This window comes from Myotis davidii, unplaced genomic scaffold, assembly GCF_000327345.1.
Source record: "Myotis davidii unplaced genomic scaffold, ASM32734v1 scaffold93, whole genome shotgun sequence".
NCBI classification, from domain to species: Eukaryota; Metazoa; Chordata; class Mammalia; order Chiroptera; family Vespertilionidae; genus Myotis; species Myotis davidii.
Genome location: NW_006292095.1, coordinates 10452194 through 10473593, shown reverse-complemented (window position 1 = coordinate 10473593; position 21400 = coordinate 10452194). Strand labels below are relative to the sequence as shown.

General features: G+C 38.6%; 1 protein-coding gene across 1 annotated transcript in view; it reads right to left on the bottom strand.

Moving 5' to 3' along the window:
* TEX15 (testis expressed 15) overlaps positions 1–21400 on the bottom strand; it is a 68433-nt gene that overhangs the window by 35693 nt on the left and 11340 nt on the right. The window contains exons 3-4 of the mRNA XM_015565276.1: positions 19338–19503; positions 2176–2413 (exon numbers count right to left, since the gene is read on the bottom strand). Coding sequence (XP_015420762.1) covers positions 2176–2413; positions 19338–19503 — 404 coding nt within the window. The remainder of the gene's footprint in view (positions 1–2175; positions 2414–19337; positions 19504–21400) is intronic.

Genomic DNA, 21400 nt, shown 5'->3' with positions numbered 1-21400 from the left:
CTTCACCCCTGCCCCCCAGCCCCCAGCCCAGGTGCTGCATCCCGCATCGCCGACGCCCGCCATGTTCCGCGCTGCCCCCTGGTGGTCAATGCACGTCATAGCGAGCGATCAAACTCCCGGTCAAACGACCACCCGAGGGGACAATTTGCATATTAGGCTTTTATGATATAGGATTTCTAGAAGATTTAACTTCATTTAATATTATATATGTTTATACATAATATGTATTATATAATTTAATCTTATATAGAAGATTAAAGGTCTACTGTCTCAGCAATACAGGACAGAAAATTATCATTTCATGTAATGACCAATATAAAAGTACTTTCTCCTTTTGTAAAGTACCAAGAATCAGTAACATTATTTCAAAATAGCCTGTTTGCATTCTTTGCAAGACAGATATGAATCTATGGAACATCTAAATAAAAGCAGACACTGTACTTTGCCCTGGTTGCATGGCTCAGTTGGTTGGAGCATTGTCACATATACTGAAAGGCTGCGGGTTCAACCATCATATAGGAGGCAAGCAATCGCTGTTTCTCTCTCTCTCCCCCTTCCCTTCTCTCTAAAATCAATGGAGCACATCCTCAGGTGAGGATTTTTTAAAAAAGGCAGATACTGTACTTTGAACAAAGTTAAATATAAATCTGAAAATCTTTCTACTAAAATTCTCAGGTAAGTATTAAAACATCTTTCACTATTTATTTATTTAAGATCCTATTATATTAAATGAATTAAGGGATTTTCCTTTAGTATTTTGGGAAGTTATTTTAAGTCTTGTATCGTACAATGTAAAACATGTGACTTTCAAGTAGTCAAATGAACTAAAACATTAACATACTGCTGAATTGTAGGCTTGTAGCTCAATGGTATCTTTCAGAGAAGGTATATTTTTCGACATATGGCAATCAAAGTTAGGACAAGGATCCAAAGAAACTTTGTTTTTATCCACTGAAGGCTGAATTTTCTTCACTTTTCCAAAGAGAACCTTAAAAAAAAAAAAAGGCAAAAAGAAGGTCTGTAAAAATACACCAAAGCACTTTAAACTGTCATACACAGAGAGTTGCGAAGCAAGCTCTGTTTTAAAGCAAGAAGTATGAAAGAGCTTTTTGGAGCTTTTTAGTATGTTCCAAATTTTCTAAAATTAGCATGTATTACTTTTTAATGTAAAAATAAATTATGCCTATGAATTTTATAGTTGAGGTGTAAAAATGTAAGAAAGTATACCAAATGAACCAACGATTTTACATGAATATATACACATCCTAAGTTACACAACTGAGCATCCTGCCTAGCTTCTGTGATTTTACTAATCCTGACAAAGCTGCAACTAACCAAAAAGTATATCTTAACCAATGTGTTGATGCTTAAGATTTGACTATAAGATTTACTGTTTTCAATTTTGAGTAATTTTAGACTTTCAGAAAAGTTGAAAAACAGTTCAGAGTTCCTGTAGACCTGTACCCAGCTTTTACTAATGTTAACATCTTACATAAGCATGGCAAAATTATCCAAACTAAAAAATTAGCATTTTATAATACTATTAACTAAAATAAGCAATAAGAGTTTAGAACTTTAGCGTAAGCCAGAATAATTCTAATCAATGTTTTGAGGAAGGACATTTAAAATATTCTGACACTGCTGTAACCGGTTTGGCTCAGTGGATAGAGCATCGGCCTGCGGACTGAAAGGTCCCAGGTTCGATTCCGATCAAGGGCATGTACCTTGGTTGCGGGTACATCCCTAGTAGGGGGTGTGCAGGAGGCAGCTGATAGATATTTCTCTCTCATAGATGTTTCTAACTCTCTGTCCCTCTCCTTTCATTTCTGTAAAAAATCAATAAAATATATTTTAAAAAAATAAAATATATTCTGACATTAATTGTGGTCTGAACAAGAGAAAGAAAGATGATCAATTAGGGAAGAAAAAAAAAATACACTGGGAAGACAAAGATGATAAAGGCTGCCTTTGCTTACTTGGAGTTTTAGTTTATGCTGCACACCCTACTAGAGTCAGATGGGTGGAAATTTTGAATGATGCTAATGATGACAGTAATAAATATAATTATTATTTGTTTTACATAATGTAACTAAAAACACTAATAATAATTCATATGTTCAGGTCAATTTAAAACAAACTGAATATAATATTTAAAATTTGTTATAGGCTACCTACCTTAAAAATTATAATACTTTCTATCTTAATGCTTCTGCTATGAGCATAATTCAAGGCAACATCAACATGTCTAAACATATAAACTCCAAGAAGAGGATTTCCTAATATCTTCAATGTAGATGTTTTGGTGCTTATCCCATTCTTATATATCTCAGCCACATCCCTCTGAGGAAGTGATAAAAAGCAGAACTGTTCTTCTAGTTCTCTGCCATGTCTTCCATTCTCACGCATCTCTGTCCTAAAGCAAAACAAACAACATGTAGTTAAATGAGAAGAACAATAAGAATTTTTAAGTAGAAAATAAACATTCCAGCTTGCTACAGTTAGAAAACAAGACAATTATTGATAACATTCAGAGGTGACGGTGTCCTATGGAAACAAGTTAGGCCGAAAGTCACCTAAGGAAGAAATTCAAGAAGTAGTTAGAAATTCAAGTAGAAGTTATAAACTCTATTTTGTTTAGGCTAGTGTTAATAAGGGCTAACATTTCCTGAATGCTGCTAATATGCCCAACACTGTTAAGACTTAAACTTTACATGCATTTTGTCATTTGTTCTCAACTCCTCCAACACTGAATTACTATTGTTATTATTATACTATTATTGTTATACACCTTTAAAAAAAAAATCCTCACCTGAGGATATTTTCTCCATTGCTTTTCAGAGAGAGTGGAAGGAAGGGAGGAAGGGATGGGGAGAGGGAGAGAGAAAAACATCCATGTGAGAGAGACACATCGATTGGTTGCCTCCCTCAGGAGCCCCGAGCAGGCTGGGGATTGAACTGGCAACCGTTTGGTGCTCGGGCTGATCCTCTAACTACTTAGCAATACCAGCCAGGGCTGTTATACACATTTTTAAAATGAGGAATATGATGCTCAAAGAGTTGAAACTTGCCAAAGTAGCAAAGTAACAGAGTTGAAATTGTATATGCTAACTTTGCCCATTAAGTTCCAGAGCTCGAATTCTTACTTATTTGTGTTATGGAGGAAAGGATATGCATTTCTTAAATAGATAGAGAGAGACACATACACACATACACATATATATGGTCAATTATTAGGGAATTCCATTCTTCAGGGATCTAAGATAACAGCTGGCAGAAATAAGCGAGAATTTGATTACTGAACCCTATCTTAGTAGTAAGACAAATCATCCTCAGAAAAGATTACAATCTAAACTACAGGTACTCTTGAAATTCTGACTACAATCAAGAATCACTTAAAAAAGCCGAAACTGGTTTGGCTCAGTGGATAGAGCATCGGCCTGCGGACTGAAGGATCCCGGGTTCGATTCCTGTCAGGGGCATGTGCGTGGGTTGCGGGCACATCCCCAGTGGGAGATGTGCAGGAGGCAGCTGATCGATGTTTCTCTCTCATCGATGTTTCTAACTCTCTATCTCTCTCCCTTCCTCTCTGTAAAAAAAAAAAAAAAAAAAATCAATAAAATATATTAAAAAAAAAAAAGAATCACTTAAAAAAAAATACCATCCCCCTTCAATTGGCAGATTAGATAGGGAGTTCTGTAAGGCTTGTTAATGTGGCAGCAGTTCAATCACTGGGACAGAAATGTGATGCCAAATGATTATCAACAATGGAGCTAGAAAATAATGTGTATACCACAAAAGAAAAATTGATCTTGAAAAACCACATGCTACCAATATTTGTTATTTCCTCAATACCACTCACAGAATTTATGTAAAGTATACTATGCACATTAGCATATTAATATTTATTTTATTTGCAAGAATGACTCATCATTAATAGTAAACAGGGCACAAAACACATGGCAACAGTTACAATCAAGACGAATTGATTAGATCATGACCATTTTTCTCTCAGTTCCTGGGAATGTCAACCTTAACTTTCAATTCCACGAATCATCACTTCCTGATCTTGCTTTCAAGATGACATCAGTAGATTCTGTGAAAATCAAGATCTCTATGTTGATTGTTTAATTCTCACAGAAGTATTATAACACATTTTGTAATACCAATTCCTCAACTGATTTTTCTTAGGATCTGGAAAAACATTAACTTTCTGAGCAATGCCTGGAAGGACTGGCTAGAACAGTGGTTCTCAACCTTCTGGCCCTTTAAATACAGTTCCTCATGTTGTGACCCAACCATAAAATTATTTTCGTTGCTACTTCATAACTGTAATGTTGCTACTGTTATGAATTGTAATGTAAATATCTGATATGCAGGATGGTCTTAGGCGACCCCTGTGAAAGGGTCGTTCGACTGCCAAAGGGGTTGCGACCCACAGGTTGAGAACTGCTGGCCTAGAAGGTTCCAGATATTTGCTCAGAATGTTTTCCCACATGGAAACACTGAACACTAGCACAAAGAATGGGAGGGAGAGAGGAAACTGAAATATAATGGGGAAGGCTTTTACTTACACAGCAGCGTTTCTCAACAGTGGTACCGCTGATATTTTGGGCTGAATAATTCTTTGTGTCACCTAGTCATTTTACTGGCTAAACATTATGTCCTCTTTAAGGATTGAATAGAATGGAAAAAAATCAACAAAGATCTGATCCAGGGGTCCAAAAACCTGTATAACTAAAGTAGAAAATGTTCTCTGGAGTTTTGTATTGGTAATAATACTAGTAAGAAGTTCTTTGTAGTTTTCAGAATTACATTGGGAAAAAATTAGGACTAAATATGACTTAGATAATAAAAATGACCAATAAAGAATTAGACTTTAGAACTATTTCTAAGTCTAAAAAAGTTTTGTAAAAAGTTGACTTTTCGCAGTTACTCAAAAATACAGTGTCCTGACTAACGAGTTTTTTGAGATACCAGCTGTCTCTCAGCAGATTTTTTGCATTGAGTTGATAGAGTAATTTGAGTTAACGAGCTCCTTAACCAGCTCGGTCTCAGAATGAATTAAACTCGTAAGTCAAGGCCCCACTGTACAATCTATGTCAGCTTGTCAAGTGACCGAAGTTCTGAGTTTCAAGACCTCCATTTCAGACATGATAGGTAAAATGAATCTAAATAGTCTTTTGTGTTTATAGTAACCTGTAATCAGATAAGAATATGAATATCTACTACATACAGAGTGCTCTATTACCAAGAGACATTAACACCCATCAGAGTCTATGCTAATAGGGTATTTATATTATCTTAAGTATAAAAACTAGATAAGAGTTAAGAAGAGTTTTCCAAAAATGTTGTCTCATGTTTTTATGCATCAATGCTAATGAGGAATACCAGTAAATGTCACAATTTGTCAGCCCCTGAACCTTACACATACTTTAAGCTCTGGAGTCGAACTTTTCATATCAATCTAGTGCTCAAGTGTTAACTTCGTAGGTAGAGACTCTTGATTGTGGGTTGTTCATTATTTTTATTTATTTATATTTTAAAATATTTTAATATAAAATCAATTAAAATATTTTAATTGATTTTGGGTCTGACTTGTGTTAATTTTTAAAAATTTATCTTTATTGTTGAAAGTATTACAGATGTCCCCATTTTACCTCCCATTGACCAGCCTCTCTTCCACCCTGCCCTCGCCCCCCTTGGTCATTATTTTTAAACCACTATTTTATTAAATATTAAGTAAATAAGTATAAAAGATTTATATGAGAGAGCTTATATTGATAAAGAAGTTACATATAAGTTAACATAACACAACAAATGAGTGATAGAGACAGGATTAGAATCTTGGATGTCTTTTCGAAGACCATGAACTTATAACTATGCTACCATGCTGTCTATCTACTGAAACCAACTACAACAGAGTACAAGGTGTGAGTGCCTCAAATAGAATGCCTATGTCACAGTTAATTATGTTACATAATAGATTCCAAAGAAAACTTGTATAGCTGGTAATGGATAATTTGTATGAATAAATGAAATACCAGAAGTATCATTATCTCCAAGTTTAATTGGAAACAAAAGAATGCTATTTAACTACAGCTACTGGTTATGCAGCTACTGGTGGTGCAGAGAGGAGAGAATGAAAGAAAGCATTCAATTCAAATTAAGTATTTTTTTTTTTAGGAAATAGTTAAAGAAAATGCAATTGACTTTGGAAAGCTTGAAAGGACACTTAATTGTTTTCAAATCCATCAAATTGCTGATGATGAGTGACCATTATGCAACTGGAAGAAAGTGTAATACATGAAATGAAGCATCAGCAGTTAAGAGAAATAGGGATTTAACAAAGTTTAAATAAGAAAGAAAAGTTTGATTCAAGACTAGTGAGGTGGCCCTGCCAGATGGCTCAGCTGGTTGGAACATCACACCAAAAAGTTTGCAGGTTCAATCCCTAGTTGGGCACATATGGGAGGCAACCAATTGATGTTTCTCTTGGATTGATATTCCTCTCTCCCTCTCTCTCTCTCTCTCTCTTTCTCGTCAGTAAATGAATCCTTGGGTGAGGATTAAAAAAAAAAGAGTAGTGATGTCACAAACATGGTGAAGTAATACCTCAGCCTCTGGCCCCAACAAAGATCAATAATTAGACAGCTATCCACGAATAAAAGCAGCTCTAGTAGAGCTCTAGAGTCCACTTAAGAAACTTCAGCAACACAGTGGCACAAAACACTAGAGAATAACTACACAAAAAGGGTAGGATGAAAGCTTCATATGCCTGCATCATCTCATTCCCCCAAGTCGGCATCATCCAGTGCTGAGAAAGAATTCCCGAGGTAATTTCCTCTTGCTGGGAAAGTGAGATCAGGGCGAGTGACCAGCTTCCCCAGCCGTCGGGAGTACTACATGAAGGACCTGCTTTGGTACCCCAATCAGAGACCACAGGGGTATGAAAGTAGAAATCAATAACAGGAGGAAGACTTAGAAATTCATAAACATGAGGAAATTAAACAATGCACTCCTGAACAAACAATGATTCAAAGACGAAATCAATAGGGAAATTAAAAAACATACTGAAAGGATAATGGAAACACCATATACCAAACTTTATGCGATGCAGCAAAAGCAGTGTTAAGAGGGAATTTTATAGTGATAAATGCCTACATTAGGAAAAAAGTTTCAAATAAATCTAACGGTACACTTTAAGAAACTAGTATAAGAAGAACTAAGCACAAAGTCAGCAGTTAACATCATACTCAATGGTGAAAAGCTGAAAACTTTTCTTCTAAGGTCAGGAAAAAGGTAAGGATGTCTACTCTCACTACTTTTGTCCAACAGAGTACTAAAAGTCCTAGCCAGAGCAATTAGGCAAGAAAAATAATTGAAATGTGTCCAAATCCAAAAGGAAGAAATAAAACTGTCTTTTTTTGCAGATGACCTATATAGAAAGAAGACCTAAAGACTACCAAAAAATGTTAGACCCTATAAACAAATTCAGTAAAGTTTTGATAAGGGTTAGCTAGCTAACTTAATTAGGAAGACAGGAAAGGGGGGGTGGTGGTCCAGGGAGGATGGAGCCATTTCAGGCCTGAGCAATTAAAAGCAGCCCTCCCTCAGGGATGGGCGAGGTTGGGGGGGGGGGGCGGTCAACTGGGGGAAAAAGGAGACACATGTAATACTTTAAACAATAATAAAAAAAGCAGCCCTGACCTGAGCAGCTGGAGAGCCATCAGAGGTAATAAAACACATTCTGCCAGGACATCTGAGAGAGAGCCATAAAGGAGATCAAAAGCAACTCCAACCTGAACAGATAAGATGGATAATGTTGCAAAATAAGGGGGAGAGGAAGTAGAGGGCATTATATGGGTTTTAGACTGCGAAACTGATACTATGTAGTAGAGTGACCAATGAGGAAAGCATGGGCGTCCTAAATTAAGGTAAGGGTCCAATTAGAAAGGGTCATGAAGTGACAAAGAACTGCAGACTTTATAAACCTGGAGACAAAGAGATTCAGCAGATTTTCAGATTACAGATCTTGGATTTTTTTCCCATTAGAGAGAGAGCAAGTGAGCTGGCTTTTCCCATTTGGGGACCCCTCTCCAGGGAGTCCCCATTGGGGACACCCCTGCCCAGATGAAGTTTGTATATGCTTCCAATAAACTTCTACATTTTTATTAAAGAAATCTGTTAGCCCACAGATTTATTCTTCAACTTCGCTGGACAAGAACCCATGAGAAGTCTGCACTCCAAACCCCATGTTTCAGTTCCAAGGTACAAAATCAACATAAAAAAATCACTGCACTAACAATTTTATATACCAATGAAGTATCTGAAAAACAAAGTAATTGCATTTACAATAACAACAAAACCAATAAAATACTTAGGAATAATTTTTTTAAAAAAATGTTTTATTGATTTTTTTTTTTTGAGAGAGGAAGGGAGAGGGAGACAGAAACATCAATGATGGGAGAGAATCATTGATTGGCTGCCTTCTGCATGCTCCCCCGGGGGGATCGAGCCCACAAGTCAGGCATGTGCCCTTGAAGAATCGAACCCAGGACTCTTCAGTCCACAGGCCAACGCTCTATCCACTGAACCAAACCAGCTAGGGCCTTAAGAATAAATTTAACCAAGGAGGTGAAAGGTCTATAAACCAAAAACTATTAGACACCTATGAAAGAAATGGAAGAAAACACACACAAAAATGGCAAACTATCCCATGTTCATAGGTTGGAAGAGTTAATATTGATAAAATGTCAATACTACCCAAAACCATATTAAGAGTAAATGCAATCTTTATCAAATTTCCAATGGCATTTTTCATAGAAATAGAACAGAAAATCCTAAAATTTGTATGGAACTACAAAAGACTCTGAATAACCAAAGAATCTTGAGAAGGAACAGAGCTAAAGGCATCACACTTTCTAATTTTAAATTATATTACAAAGGTACAGTAATCAAAACAGTATAGAGTGGCATAAACCAATGGAACAGAATCAAGAGCATAGAAATAAACCCATGCAAATACTGTCAACTATTATTTGATAAGGGAGCCACAAACACTCAATGGAGAAGGGCAGTCTCTTCAATGAATGGATATCCACATGCAAAAGACTAAGAATGGATCCCTATCTTATACCACTCACAAAAAATTAACTCTAAATGGATTAAAGAACCTAAAGGTAAGACCTGAAGCCATAAAACTCCTAGAAGAAAACAGGAAAAAACCTCCTTGACAATGGCCTTGGCAAAAATGTTTTTGGGTATGACATCAAAAGCACAAGTGGTAATACCTCAAACTAAAATGCTTTTGCACAGCAAATAGAAACAACTGATAAAAGGAAAGGACAACTGGAATGGGGAAAATATTTACAAACCATTTATCTGATTAAGAGGTTAATATCAAAAATACATAAAGGATACATACAACTCAACGGCAAAAACACAGACTCTCTGAATAAAAAACAGACAGAGATTTTTTAAAAAATATGCTTTTATTGATTTCAGAGAGGTTGGGAGAGGGGAGAGAGAAACATCAATGATGAAAGAGAATCATTGATTGGCTGTCTCTTGCCAGCCCCTACTGGAGATCGAGCCCCCAACCTGGGCATTTGCCCTTGACTGGAATTGAACCCAGGACCCTTCAGTCTGCAGGCCGATGCTCTGTCCCCTGAGCCAAACCAGCTAGGGCAACATGGAAATTCTTAAAAACAAAAAAAGTAAAATAGAACCACCATATGATACAGCAATCCCACTTCTGAGTACATATCTGAAGATGAAATCACTATCTCAAAGAAATATCTGCATCACCATGTTCATTTTGGTATTATTAACAATAGCCACCACGTGGAAATAATCTACATGTCCATCCACAGATGAACTGATAAAGGAAATGTGGTATACTGCACATACAATGATATATTATCCAGCCATAAAAAAGGTAATCCTTCCATTTTTGACAACACAGATTGATCTTGAGGGCATTCCTTCAAGCGAAGTAAGTCAGAAAGAGAAAAGACAAATACCATTATGATCTCATATGTGGAATCTAAAAACATCCAACTCATAGAAACAGAGTAGAATGGTGGTTGTCAGAGCCTGAGGAGTGGGGGCAATGGGAAAATGCTGGTGAAGGTACAGACTTTCAGTTATAAGTTCTGAGGACCTAAGTTACACCATGGCAACTATAGTTAACAATACTGAATTGTAAACTTGAAAGTTGCTGTAAGAATAGAGCTTTAGCCCTTGCTGGTGTGGCTCAGTTGATTGGAGCATCATCCCATACACTGAAAGGTCAAGGGTTTGATTCCCAGTTAGGGCACATACCCAAGTTTCGGGTTTGATCCCTGAAAATCAGGGTACGTATGGGAGGAAACCAGTCAATTTTTCCCTCTCATATCAATGTTTTTCTCTCACCCCCCTCCCTTCCTCTCTCTAAAACAATAAAATCAATAAAGATATATCCTCGAGAGAACTTTAATGTTCTCATTATAACAAAAAAGTGGTAATTAGGTGAGGTAAAGAATGTGTTACCTAACTTCACTGTTGTAAATAAATATTTTGCAATCTATAATAATAAAACATAATATGCTAATTAGACCAGACATTCTTAGGATGACCTTTCGGATGAAGCTGGGGCTGCGAGGGAAGCCAGTGCTGGCAGCCTGGGGAAGACAGGCCTACTCTTGCATTGATCCTCTAGTACAGTGGTTCTCAACCTTCTGGCCCTTTAAATACAGTTCCTCATGTTGTGACCCAACCATAAAATTATTTTCGTTGCTACTTCATAACTGTAATGTTGCTACTGTTATGAATCGTAATGTAAATATCTGATATGCAGGATGGTCTTAGGCGACCCCTGTGAAAGGGTCGTTCGACTGCCTAAGGGGTCGCGACCCACAGGTTGAGAACCGCTGCTCTAGTATTTTAATAAATCTGTAAAAAAAGGAAATTTTCTAACTCACACAAAAGGTAGTGTATTAGTTTTCCATTGTTGCTGTAAAAAACTACCAGAAGTGAAATAAACATTCCCCTGCCTGCCCCCCAAACCAAACCAAACCCACGGAACTACCGGAAGTGTAGTGGAGTTAAACAAACCAAATTCATTATCTTACAGTTATGTAGGTCATGAGCCCCAAATGGGTCTCATTAGGCTAAAATCAAGGTATCATCTGGGTTTTCGTTCCTTTCTAAAAGTTCTAAGGGAGGATCTAGCTCATGCTGGCACAAGTCAGTTACTTAGAGTTGGAGGACTGACATCCGCTTCCTTGCTGGCTGTTAGCTGAAGGCTGTTCCCAAATTCTAGAAGCTACCTGCTTTCCTTGGCTCAGGAACACCTTTCCTCCATCTTTAAAGCCAGCAAAGGTAGGCTGGATCCTCCCCCCGCCTCCCCATACAGCTTTCAAAACAACTTCCATTTTTCTTCAGCCTACCTGATGTATTAAAAAGCCCATCAATCCAGGATGGCAGACACAGTTGTTTTCTCTATCTAGCCCTGCTGCTTGGAGGTTTAGACTTTATGGCCCAGGATCTGGTCCTTTTCTAGAGAGCACTGGCTCAATAAAACCTTCCTTTTAAAGAAAACTTTAACAGTGAAAGTTTTTTGTTTAACATAAGATAGTGAATAGACTTGGATATCAGTAAGCCAATGAAGACAAGGGGAATGGGACAAAGAATAGTTTTTTCTAAGTATGTAAGATGATTTAGAATTATTAGGGAGATCACAGTCTACTCATTTGATCACTCTTTATACACACTATTCTAACACATCTACTTTCAAAACATGCTCACACCAAACACCTTCAATCCACTTCACAAAAGGGAATAAGCCAAAGTGTCATCCAGTTATTGCAGTTAACTTTAGATCCACAATGTGAGTAATATGCTTTCATTTCCAACAGGTGTGGATATAGATCCATATAGTCAACATTAGGCAATAAATGGCTACAAAATTATCTACACCCAAAATACACTGATGGAGGAAAAATTAGGATAACTATAAATTCTGAAAAGTGAAGAACGACACAAAAATGGTCAGTGTTAAGTGGCCTTTATTTAGCACAAAGTATATCCTTTTAATAAGAAGTAGCTAGAATTCTTTTCTCTCAAAATTCCAGAAGCTAGTAACCACAGCAAAATCTTTAGACAATGGTTGTGATTAGCAATTTGTCTCCAGGCAACAAGCCTCTCAAACCTTTCCATCGCCCATGGCCTTACATTTGGAGTGGCCTTTACCTATTCCAATTTGATACTATCAGTTTCTTCTCCCAAACTGCATTTAAAATATATCTTTACTATAAAAACTTGAATAATTTCACTTACCAGCCAGAAAGTGCTCAAAAGGAGTTATGTGGGAAAGGTAGAAGGCAATATATTTGTGCTTTGTGGCATACTTATCTCCCATTAAATCTTTCCCTTTAAACTCCCATTCACATTAACTCTGGAAAAAATTAATTCCTTTCAAGTTAATTTTGCAAAGCTGATCTGTGAAACTGATGGGGAAAATAAGACATTTTTGGAGGGGCTAGAAATCTGAATCTGTGCCAGTAACCTAATGTACATTCTTAATAGCCTGTAATTAATCACTGCCCCTTTCTCCACAATCTGGTCTTGCAAGACCTGTTTACCTAAGTACTGCCATTTTTATAGAGGCCATAAACCATGAATACACAACCCCCGGAGGGGGTTATCAGCACTGGTGCTAGGCCAGGCCAACACAGGGGGCTTTTTGCAAAGCCTGGGAAAGGTCCGGAAGTTCCATCCATATTTGAGGGACAAAGAAACCAAAGGCGCCGCGGCCGGTTTGGCTCAGTGGATAGAGTGTCGGCCTGTGGACTGAAAGGTCCCGGGTTCGATTCCAGTCAAGGGCATGGACCTTGGTTGCGGGCACATCCCCAGTGGGAAGTGTGCAGGAGGCAGCTGATCGATGTTTCTCTCTCATCGATGTTTCTAACTATCTCTCGTCCTTCCTCTCTGTAAAAAATCAATAAAATATATTTTTTTAAAAAAAAGAAACCAAAGGGTATAAAGGGAGAGCTTCCTCCATATTGGTTTGCTCAGGATTTGGAGAACTAACCCCTGAGTCACTATACTAGTACATGTGAAACATCTGAAAATAAGATACAGGTTTTTCCTGTATCTCCGGGTACTCCTGCGTATTTTCGGTCGCCTGGTAAATTATGTAACAAAACTAGGCTACAAGCAGAAAGGCTCTTTCTGACCAGATGTGAAATTTTAAGGCTTCTTGGATCTAAGCAGAAAATGGACAAAGCACTTCAATACCCTGAATTTTTTTGTACAATTTCCCCCCAAACCACAGCCATATATGTCTGTGTCCTAAAGTATAAGGGAATATCACGAACTTCCCACCTGGAAACAGTGGGTTTCCTTTTTGACCTCTTTCCAGATTAAATCCGTATTTTAGAATCTCTTATACTAGTATGCCTTTCCCTTCCATATCAGTTGGAATGCTATTGACTTTGTTATAGGATAGTAAGAAGCTGGAAAAATTCCAAGGCAGGAGGAATAATAGGGAGACTGAGACAAGAAAATTAAACAGGGCCAAACAGTTTGGCAGCCTGCAGCCAGCCTGAAATAACAGCAAGGACACTTCAGAGTAAATGGTTAAAGTGTCTCCAAAGAATGCAGGAAAGGAGGGGGAAGAGAAGGGAGATAGGAGGATGAATCTTAATACAACCAAAGAATGCAAAGCTTAAATCACCTTGAAAGTACTAAAAGACAACAGAGAGAGGAGGGAGAGGAAGGAAGAATGCAGTCTTAATCTCACCCCACTCCCTAAATAGAAAAGCCACCAGGTGCTTCTCACAAATTCTGGGAAAGCCACAACAAAGTAAAAGGGGAACCCTGAAAATTAATCTGTACCAAGATAGTCAGTAGAGGAATTAAATCTATGGACAGAAAAGTACATAAGGCAGAAATGCCCACCTCACTCACTCCTCAGATTAGCTGAGAGAGCTCATTGGCACTTTATGTCAGACTAGAGGCCCGGTGCACGAATTCATGCATGGGTGGGGTCCGGACTGGTGAGGGGGAGGGCCTGTGGACGGCTGGGGCCACAGTATATGTCATAGTGACTGGTCGTTCTGGTCGCTTGGTTTTTATATATATAGATAATTTGCTTGCTTTGCTCCTTTAATAAATTTGCATGTTTTATTTTCTTAATAAATTACTTAATAAATGTGCTTTAACACAACGCAGTTATCTGGAGTCACTTGCTTGAATTCATTCATATGAGAAGACAAGAACTGAGATGGGGGCAGGGAGGGAGCCCGCTGGAAACACCTCTCTGGTGTCTGTGAGAGGTGCCTGTAGCAACTTCAAGTATAGAAGAAACCCACTCAAACTGGCTTAAACATGTTAACTTTTTATAACAAGAAATTATCAGGGTTGATGATTTCATAGCTCAGATGTTAAGAATTCAGGTTTTTTTTCTACCTTTTTGTTCTGCTGTTCTCAGCTTTAGGGTACCCAAACATCATTAGTCTCTTCTTATTCCAAGAGTGCTATCAGTGGCTGCAGCAACAAGCTTCCTTGTTCACATCAAACTGGTTTTTCTTTCCCGAGCTCTTCTGCACCCAACACCCCAAGCCAATATGTTCTCAGAGTGTCACTTGGCCCAAACTGATTTGGCTCTGCCCACTCTTGAAATCATAAATAAAGTGAATAAAACAGGGGTGGGCACACTTTTTGACTTGAGGGCCACAATGGGTTCTTAAACTGGACTCAGAAGAAGGAGCTGCGGCCGTGTTTCCCGACGTTGCCATGTTAACACTGCTGCTGGTGAAGAAGCGGAGGGGAGAGCAAGAGAACCCTCCGCTCTTTCGGCTCCGCGGGCCGGATAGAAGAGCCGAACGGGCTGGATCCAGCCCGTGGGCCCGTAGTTTGCCCATGGCTGGAATAAAACTAACCATGCTCAGACTACTCACCAGGAATGGATGTAAATTGAGATGTCAAGTAGAAATTTAACCACAGCATCAAGCTGGGTACTGACAACCTTTGAAATGATGTCCTTTTATATATTTACTAGAGGCCGGATGCACGAAGATCCATACAAGAATAGGCCTTCCTTCCCCTGGCTGTTGGCACTGGCTTCCCTCTGGCACCCAGACCCGGGCCTTCACTCTGGCCGCCACCTTCCACCTTTGCTCCGGGCCAGAGCCACCTCCCGCCTTCGCTCAGGGCTGGAGCTGCCTCTTGCCTTTGCACCTGGCTGGAGCCGCCTCCCGCCCGCTCTGGCCAGCTCCATGGCCCCGGCCGGTGCCTCCCTCTTTGTGGCTATTGGCACTGCCATCTCTGTCACAGAGTGATGGTTAATTTGAACATTATCGTTTTATTAGTATAGATGATGTTTAAAGGTAAGTTATTATAAAACAAAAAAGGATCAAACTATATAAATAAGGTAATGGCTTAATAATTCAGTTTCTCTTTTACCCATTAAGACCAGCTCAAGTTTCCTAATTCTTCACAGTATCTCTCAAGACTTTTAAGAAGAATAATCAATCCCTCATCTGTACACCTATATCTTTTTTTTAAAAAAATATTTTACTGATTTTTACAGAGAGGAAGGGAGAGGGATAGAGAATCAGAAACATCGATGAGAGAGAAACATCGATCAGCTGCCTCCTGCACACTCCCTACTGGGGATGTGCCCGCAACCAAGGTACATGCCCTTGACCGGAATCGAACCTGGGACCCTTCAAGTCCGCAGGCCAAAGCTCTATCCACTGAGCCAAACTGGTTAGGGCTGTACACCTATATCTTTATTATAACATTATATTTTGCTGAACATTTTCTCACTAGAACGTAAATTCTTTAAGGCCGAGGAGAAAACATTTTTCTCTAAGGATATCAAAAAGACAGTATTTTCCACCTGCAGTTGGGGATCTATGTATGAGAAGTGTCAACTGTAGAGGTGGTCAGTGCCCCAACCCTAATATTGTTCAAGGGTCAACTGTAACCTCTGAAATGGTAGGCACTCAATTGTTTAATGAATGATTGAATACATAGATATTTGATTAACCCCTTCCCCGGCAGAAACGTGTATACTCGTTTTCACAAAATGTTCTTTTTCAGTCGTCAACGAGTATACTAAGAAAATATGGTAAAAAAAATATGGTTTATAGGAAGACGAGTTACAAACTGTTTTCATAACCAGCATCAAAAATACTATATAGAACCAAAATAAAAAAATTAGTCTGAAAAAGAAACGTTTTTAACAAAAAAATTGTTGGGGAAGGGGTTAATGTGTTCTTGCTGCTTTCACATTTAGTAAGTGGTAGATGGCATGTAGATAAGAAGTGGAGATTGGTATCTTTTTGTAGCAACTTCCTTTTGCTGAGACCACAGATTATAAATCCCTCTAAGGGAAGTGATAAAAAGAAAAGCCAGAGGCAATCAATGTTATTAATACTTTCTTTTTTCATTCTATTACAGTGGGGCCTTGACTTACGAGTGTCCCAACTAACCAGTTTTTCTAGATATGAGCTGTCTCTTGGCCGATTTTTTGCTTTCAGTTGCGAGCTAAAATTCGGGTTAGGAGCCAGCTTCAGATACCCCACTGCTAGTTGGTGCAGTGAACGTCACAGTGAACACTACAACATCAGTCCAGCAGCACGTGTCTCACTCGTTCACTGTTGATTTGACATACGAGTAATTTGAGTTATGAGATTCGTCACGGAACGAATTAAACTTGTAAGTCAAGGCCCCACTGTGTTCTGTTAACCATTCTTATTTTCCCTTTTGTTTTTCTTTTCTACCTGTGCCTTACCGCTTGCTTTAGGGAACTTCCTATCATTCATTTTTTAACATATAAAATTAGGTTAGGTTAAATAAAAATTCAACCTAATTTAATAATTAAGTGCCCACTGTTTTGCCAGACTGTTTCATATTATGAACACAAAAACAAATAAAATGAAACTCACAATGTAGTAGGGAAATGAGACAAAACCAATGTATTGTGGTTAGTTCTATAAAACCAGTATAAAGTTCTATCGGAAACAAGTGAGTTTATCTAATTAGGCAAGAAATAAATGTATCCTATACCTGTTGGTCATTTAGAATGTCTAACATGTCTTGAATTGTTGGGTAGCTGTTCTAACTTTTCTATAACATTCACAAGGAGAAATAACAGGTTGAAAATAAAATGTTGCATGGTGGTGATGGTGGTGGGGACATTATGAAAAAGAACAAAATTATTAAATTCCTAAAAGAACCAAAATCAAGAAACAATGCCAAAAATTCATTTTTGATGATACTGTTATTTCTATCTGCAAGGGTTAGGATATATCCACTCCATTTTACTTTTGCTCAAAACTGGATTTTTAGATGAAAAGAATATACCATCAACTAATTCTATCATTCCCATAAATTCTCCCCAAAAACCACTGAGTGGGACAACAGGTCTGAGTTAAGAAGAATTGATTCTAATACAAAAAAAGAAACCCCAAACATTTCAAAGTGAATTCTAAGGATGGGTCCCATCAACTTTTAAGATAAATGCAAATTGGTGGAGGCAAGTCCAGATAATGAAAAAACTAAACTAAATTTTGTTCACAGAAAACCTATACCTATAAATACAAAATGTTTACCATGAGAACTGTGCATATGCTTTGATTCTTATCAAAATAACATAATGGATGTGCCTTCCCAAAAAAGTGAAGGTGTACTTTTAAAAAATTGAGTGTCAAAAATAGTGCTTCTAGTGGAATAGTTAGAAATAGCCAGATATTATCTTGCCTAATAAAAACATCAGCTCAGTCTCTCAAGGGTTAAGTCAAGAAAAAAAGTTTCTTTTTAAATATTTTAACTGCTGTTTTATATAGCAGGAGGCACAAAGAATCTACAAAATTGATGCTTAATGAATGTGCTGATGTATGTGTCTGAAAAATTTATCAAGATTAAAAAGTTAAGAATGTCTGAAATCTGGCTAATCCTATCTAATAATAGAGAAACATGGTAATTAACTGTAACTTCGCTACCCTTCCCATTGGCTAATCAGCGAGATGTGCAAATTAACTGCCAACAAAGATGGCGGCCAGCAGCCACGCAGCTGAAGCGAACAGGAGGCTTGCTTGCTCCAGTGATGGAGGAAGCCAAGATTCCCTGCCTGATCTCTTAAAGATGCAAAACAAGCGTAGAGGCCCCATTCTCTCCAGGATGTGCTGAAGCCTCCCAAGATGAGTGGGTAAAACTCAGGATGCCATGGGAAGCCGTCCTGGCCTTGGAGAGGAACCTGAACCAGGCCCTTTTGGAGCTGCAGGCCCTGGGTTCTACCCGCAAAGACCCTCATCTCTGTGGCTTCTGGGAGAACCACTTCCTGGATGAGGAGATGAAACTCATCAAGAAGATGGGTGACACCTGACTCACCTCCACAGGCTGGCCGGCCCCCAGGCTGGGCTGGGCGAGTACCTCTTCGAAAGGCTCACCCTCAAGCACAACTAGGAGCCCAAGGAGCCCAGAGGCCTTTCAGAGGCCCCTCTGTATTTCCCTGGTGTCTGGCTTTTACTTGAGCCTTTTCCTGAAACTACTAGCCATTCTTTTAACCAACTTGAAGCCCTCTCCCATGCAATGAACCAAATGAAACAATAAAGCTTTTTGCAACCAAAAAAAAAAAAGAGTCTACAATGAAGCAAAGTTCAGTCCTTTTACAATGTTTTAGTATCTTGCCAAACATATTTAAACTGGAACCCAGATATCAGAACAAAATTATAGCATACCTTTAACTCTCCCAGAATCTTACTCTGATGGTGTTATTGTTGTAACTAGCAAGCTAATCCTAGGTAATAAAGGCTAATATGCAAATCAACCGAATGGCAGAAAGACCTGGTTGCTATGATGTGCACTGACCACCAGGGGGCAGAAAATCAACACAGGAGCTTCCCCCAGCTTGTGGTCAGTGCGTACCCACAAGGGAAGCGCTGCTCAGCCAGAAGCCGGGCTCATGGCTGGCGAGTGCAGTGGCAGTGCTTAGGACCCCTCAGGGGATGTTTGCCCGCTCCCGCTAAGCTGGCAGGCAGATATTCCCTGAGGGGTCCCGGATTATGAAAGGACAAAGGCCAGGCTGAGGGACCCCTGGTGCACGATGTCGTGCACCAGGCCTCTAGTTAACGTATAAAACTCACTAATCAAATCTCACATTTAGCTTTTGACTATCACAAAAGTCTGTAAGAAGGCAACAAAATAATAAATAAACAAAATCTGTACTTATTTTCTTAGTAATATTTATCAAACCTCAAATAGTAGAAATAACAAATTCATAGAAGACTTTATAGTTAAAACAAACAAAATGAAACCTCAGACTTCTTTAGGTCATAGTAACTTACCTCTTAGAAGTAAAACTGTTTTCCAGATCTTTATTATGAACCAGTTTTGTATCCCCAAATTGCCATGACGACTGTAGATCACACCTTATATCAAGCCGGCACTGGTTAAGAGTGTCCTGTATGAAACTATACTCTCTAGTATTGGTGAAACAAGATGACAAGTAAACTAAAGATAAAGAAAAGGGCAAGTGGTTTGTGTTTAAAATTACATCCTTGTACAATGACAATTATATATCTGATATAAGACTCAAAATAATCAAATACTTGAGATTTTTCCTTTCTTCTTGTTCCGGGTTTATCATGTTACTAGAGGCCTGATGCACAAAATTTGTGCAAGGGTAGGCCTTCCTTCCCCTGGCTGCCAGCACCAGGGCTTCCCTCCAGCTGCTGGCACTTGGGACTTGGGCTTCCCCCAGCTACCAGCTGCTGGCAGCCGGCCCTGCCCTCCGCCCGCAACCGTCTTGGTCTGGCGCTGCCCATGTCTGCTGTCACTTCCCCCCTTCCCCTTGATTGATCACCCCGCCGGCCGGTGGCCTGGGCCTCCCTCAGTGGGGCTATCATGGGGTGATGGCAGGCCCTCCTGACCAATCACTTTGCATCCACCTTGGCTGGCCTGGCACCAGTGTGTCATAGCGTGATCGTGTTCTGCTGTTTGGTTGATTTGTATATTATGCTTTTATTATTATAGATTCTTTTTCTAATTTCTTAAGGTAGAAGCTTAGATAACCTTCCCATTCTCTAATATAAGTATTTAGTGTTATAAATTTGTGAGCAATGCTGTCCTTCAAATTTTGATATGTTGCATTTTCATTTTTATTCAGTTTAATGTTATCTTTATTTTCTCTTGAAATCTCATGAATATTTAGAGATATGCTGTTTACTTTCCATGTGTTTGGAAACATTAATTTCAAGTTTGCATGTGGTCAGAGAACATATATGTATGACTTCAATTCCTTTAAATGTGTTAAAATATGTTTCATGGCCCATCGTACTATCTTGAGTATCAAATGGCAGCTTAAAAAAAAAGTCTATTCTGTTGTTGGGTAATGTAAAACTGTCAATTAGATCCTGTTGGCTGACACTATTTAGTTCTTCTATGTCTTTGCTGATTTTCTGTATAAGTAGTTCTATCAATTGTTGAGAGAGAAAAGCTAGTCTTTATAATTCTGGATTTGTCCCTTTCTCCTTTCAGTTCTATCAATTTTGCTTCATGTATTTTGAAGTTTTGTTGTTTGGTGAATACACATTTAGGATTGTTATTATTAGTGCCGTGACCCTTTCATTATTATGCAATATCTTTTCCCTGATCATTTTTGTCCCTCTGAAGTTTATGTTATCTGATATTAATATAGCCACTCCTGCTTTATTTTGATTGGTTGCAAGCCTTTATTTCTCCATGTATTTATTTTCAACTAAACTGTAGTACTGTTGTGAAATGGATTTGATAGTATATAGTTGGTTCACATTTTTTTAAAATTCTTTATTAGTTAAGGTATTACAAATGTGTCCTCATCCCCCCCATTAAATTCCCATTCCCCCCCATGCTCTCATCCCCCTGTTGTCCATGTCCATTGGTTTGGCTTATATGCATGCATACAAGTCCTTTGGTTGATCTCTTCCCCTTGCCCCCTCCCTCCCCTACTTTCCCTCTGGGGATTAATAGTCTGATCTATTTCTCTGTTTTTGGATCTGTCCAAAAACAGATCCTGTTTCTCTGTCTTTGGATCTGTCCCTGTTCATCAGTCTACGTTGTTCTCTATATTGCACAAATGAGTGAAATCATGAGGTACTTATCTTTCTCTGACTGGCTTATTTCACTTAGCACAATGCTCTCCAGTTCCATCCATGCTGTTGCAAAAGGCAAGAGTTCCTTCTTTTTTACTGCAGTGTAGTATTCCATTGTGTAGATATACCACAGTTTTCTAATCCACTCATCTGCTGAGGGGCACTTAGGCTGTTTCCAAATCTTACCTATGGTAAATTGTGCTGCTATGAACATAGGGGTACATATATCCTTTCTGATTGGTGTTTCTGATTTCTAGGGATACATTCATAGAAGTGGG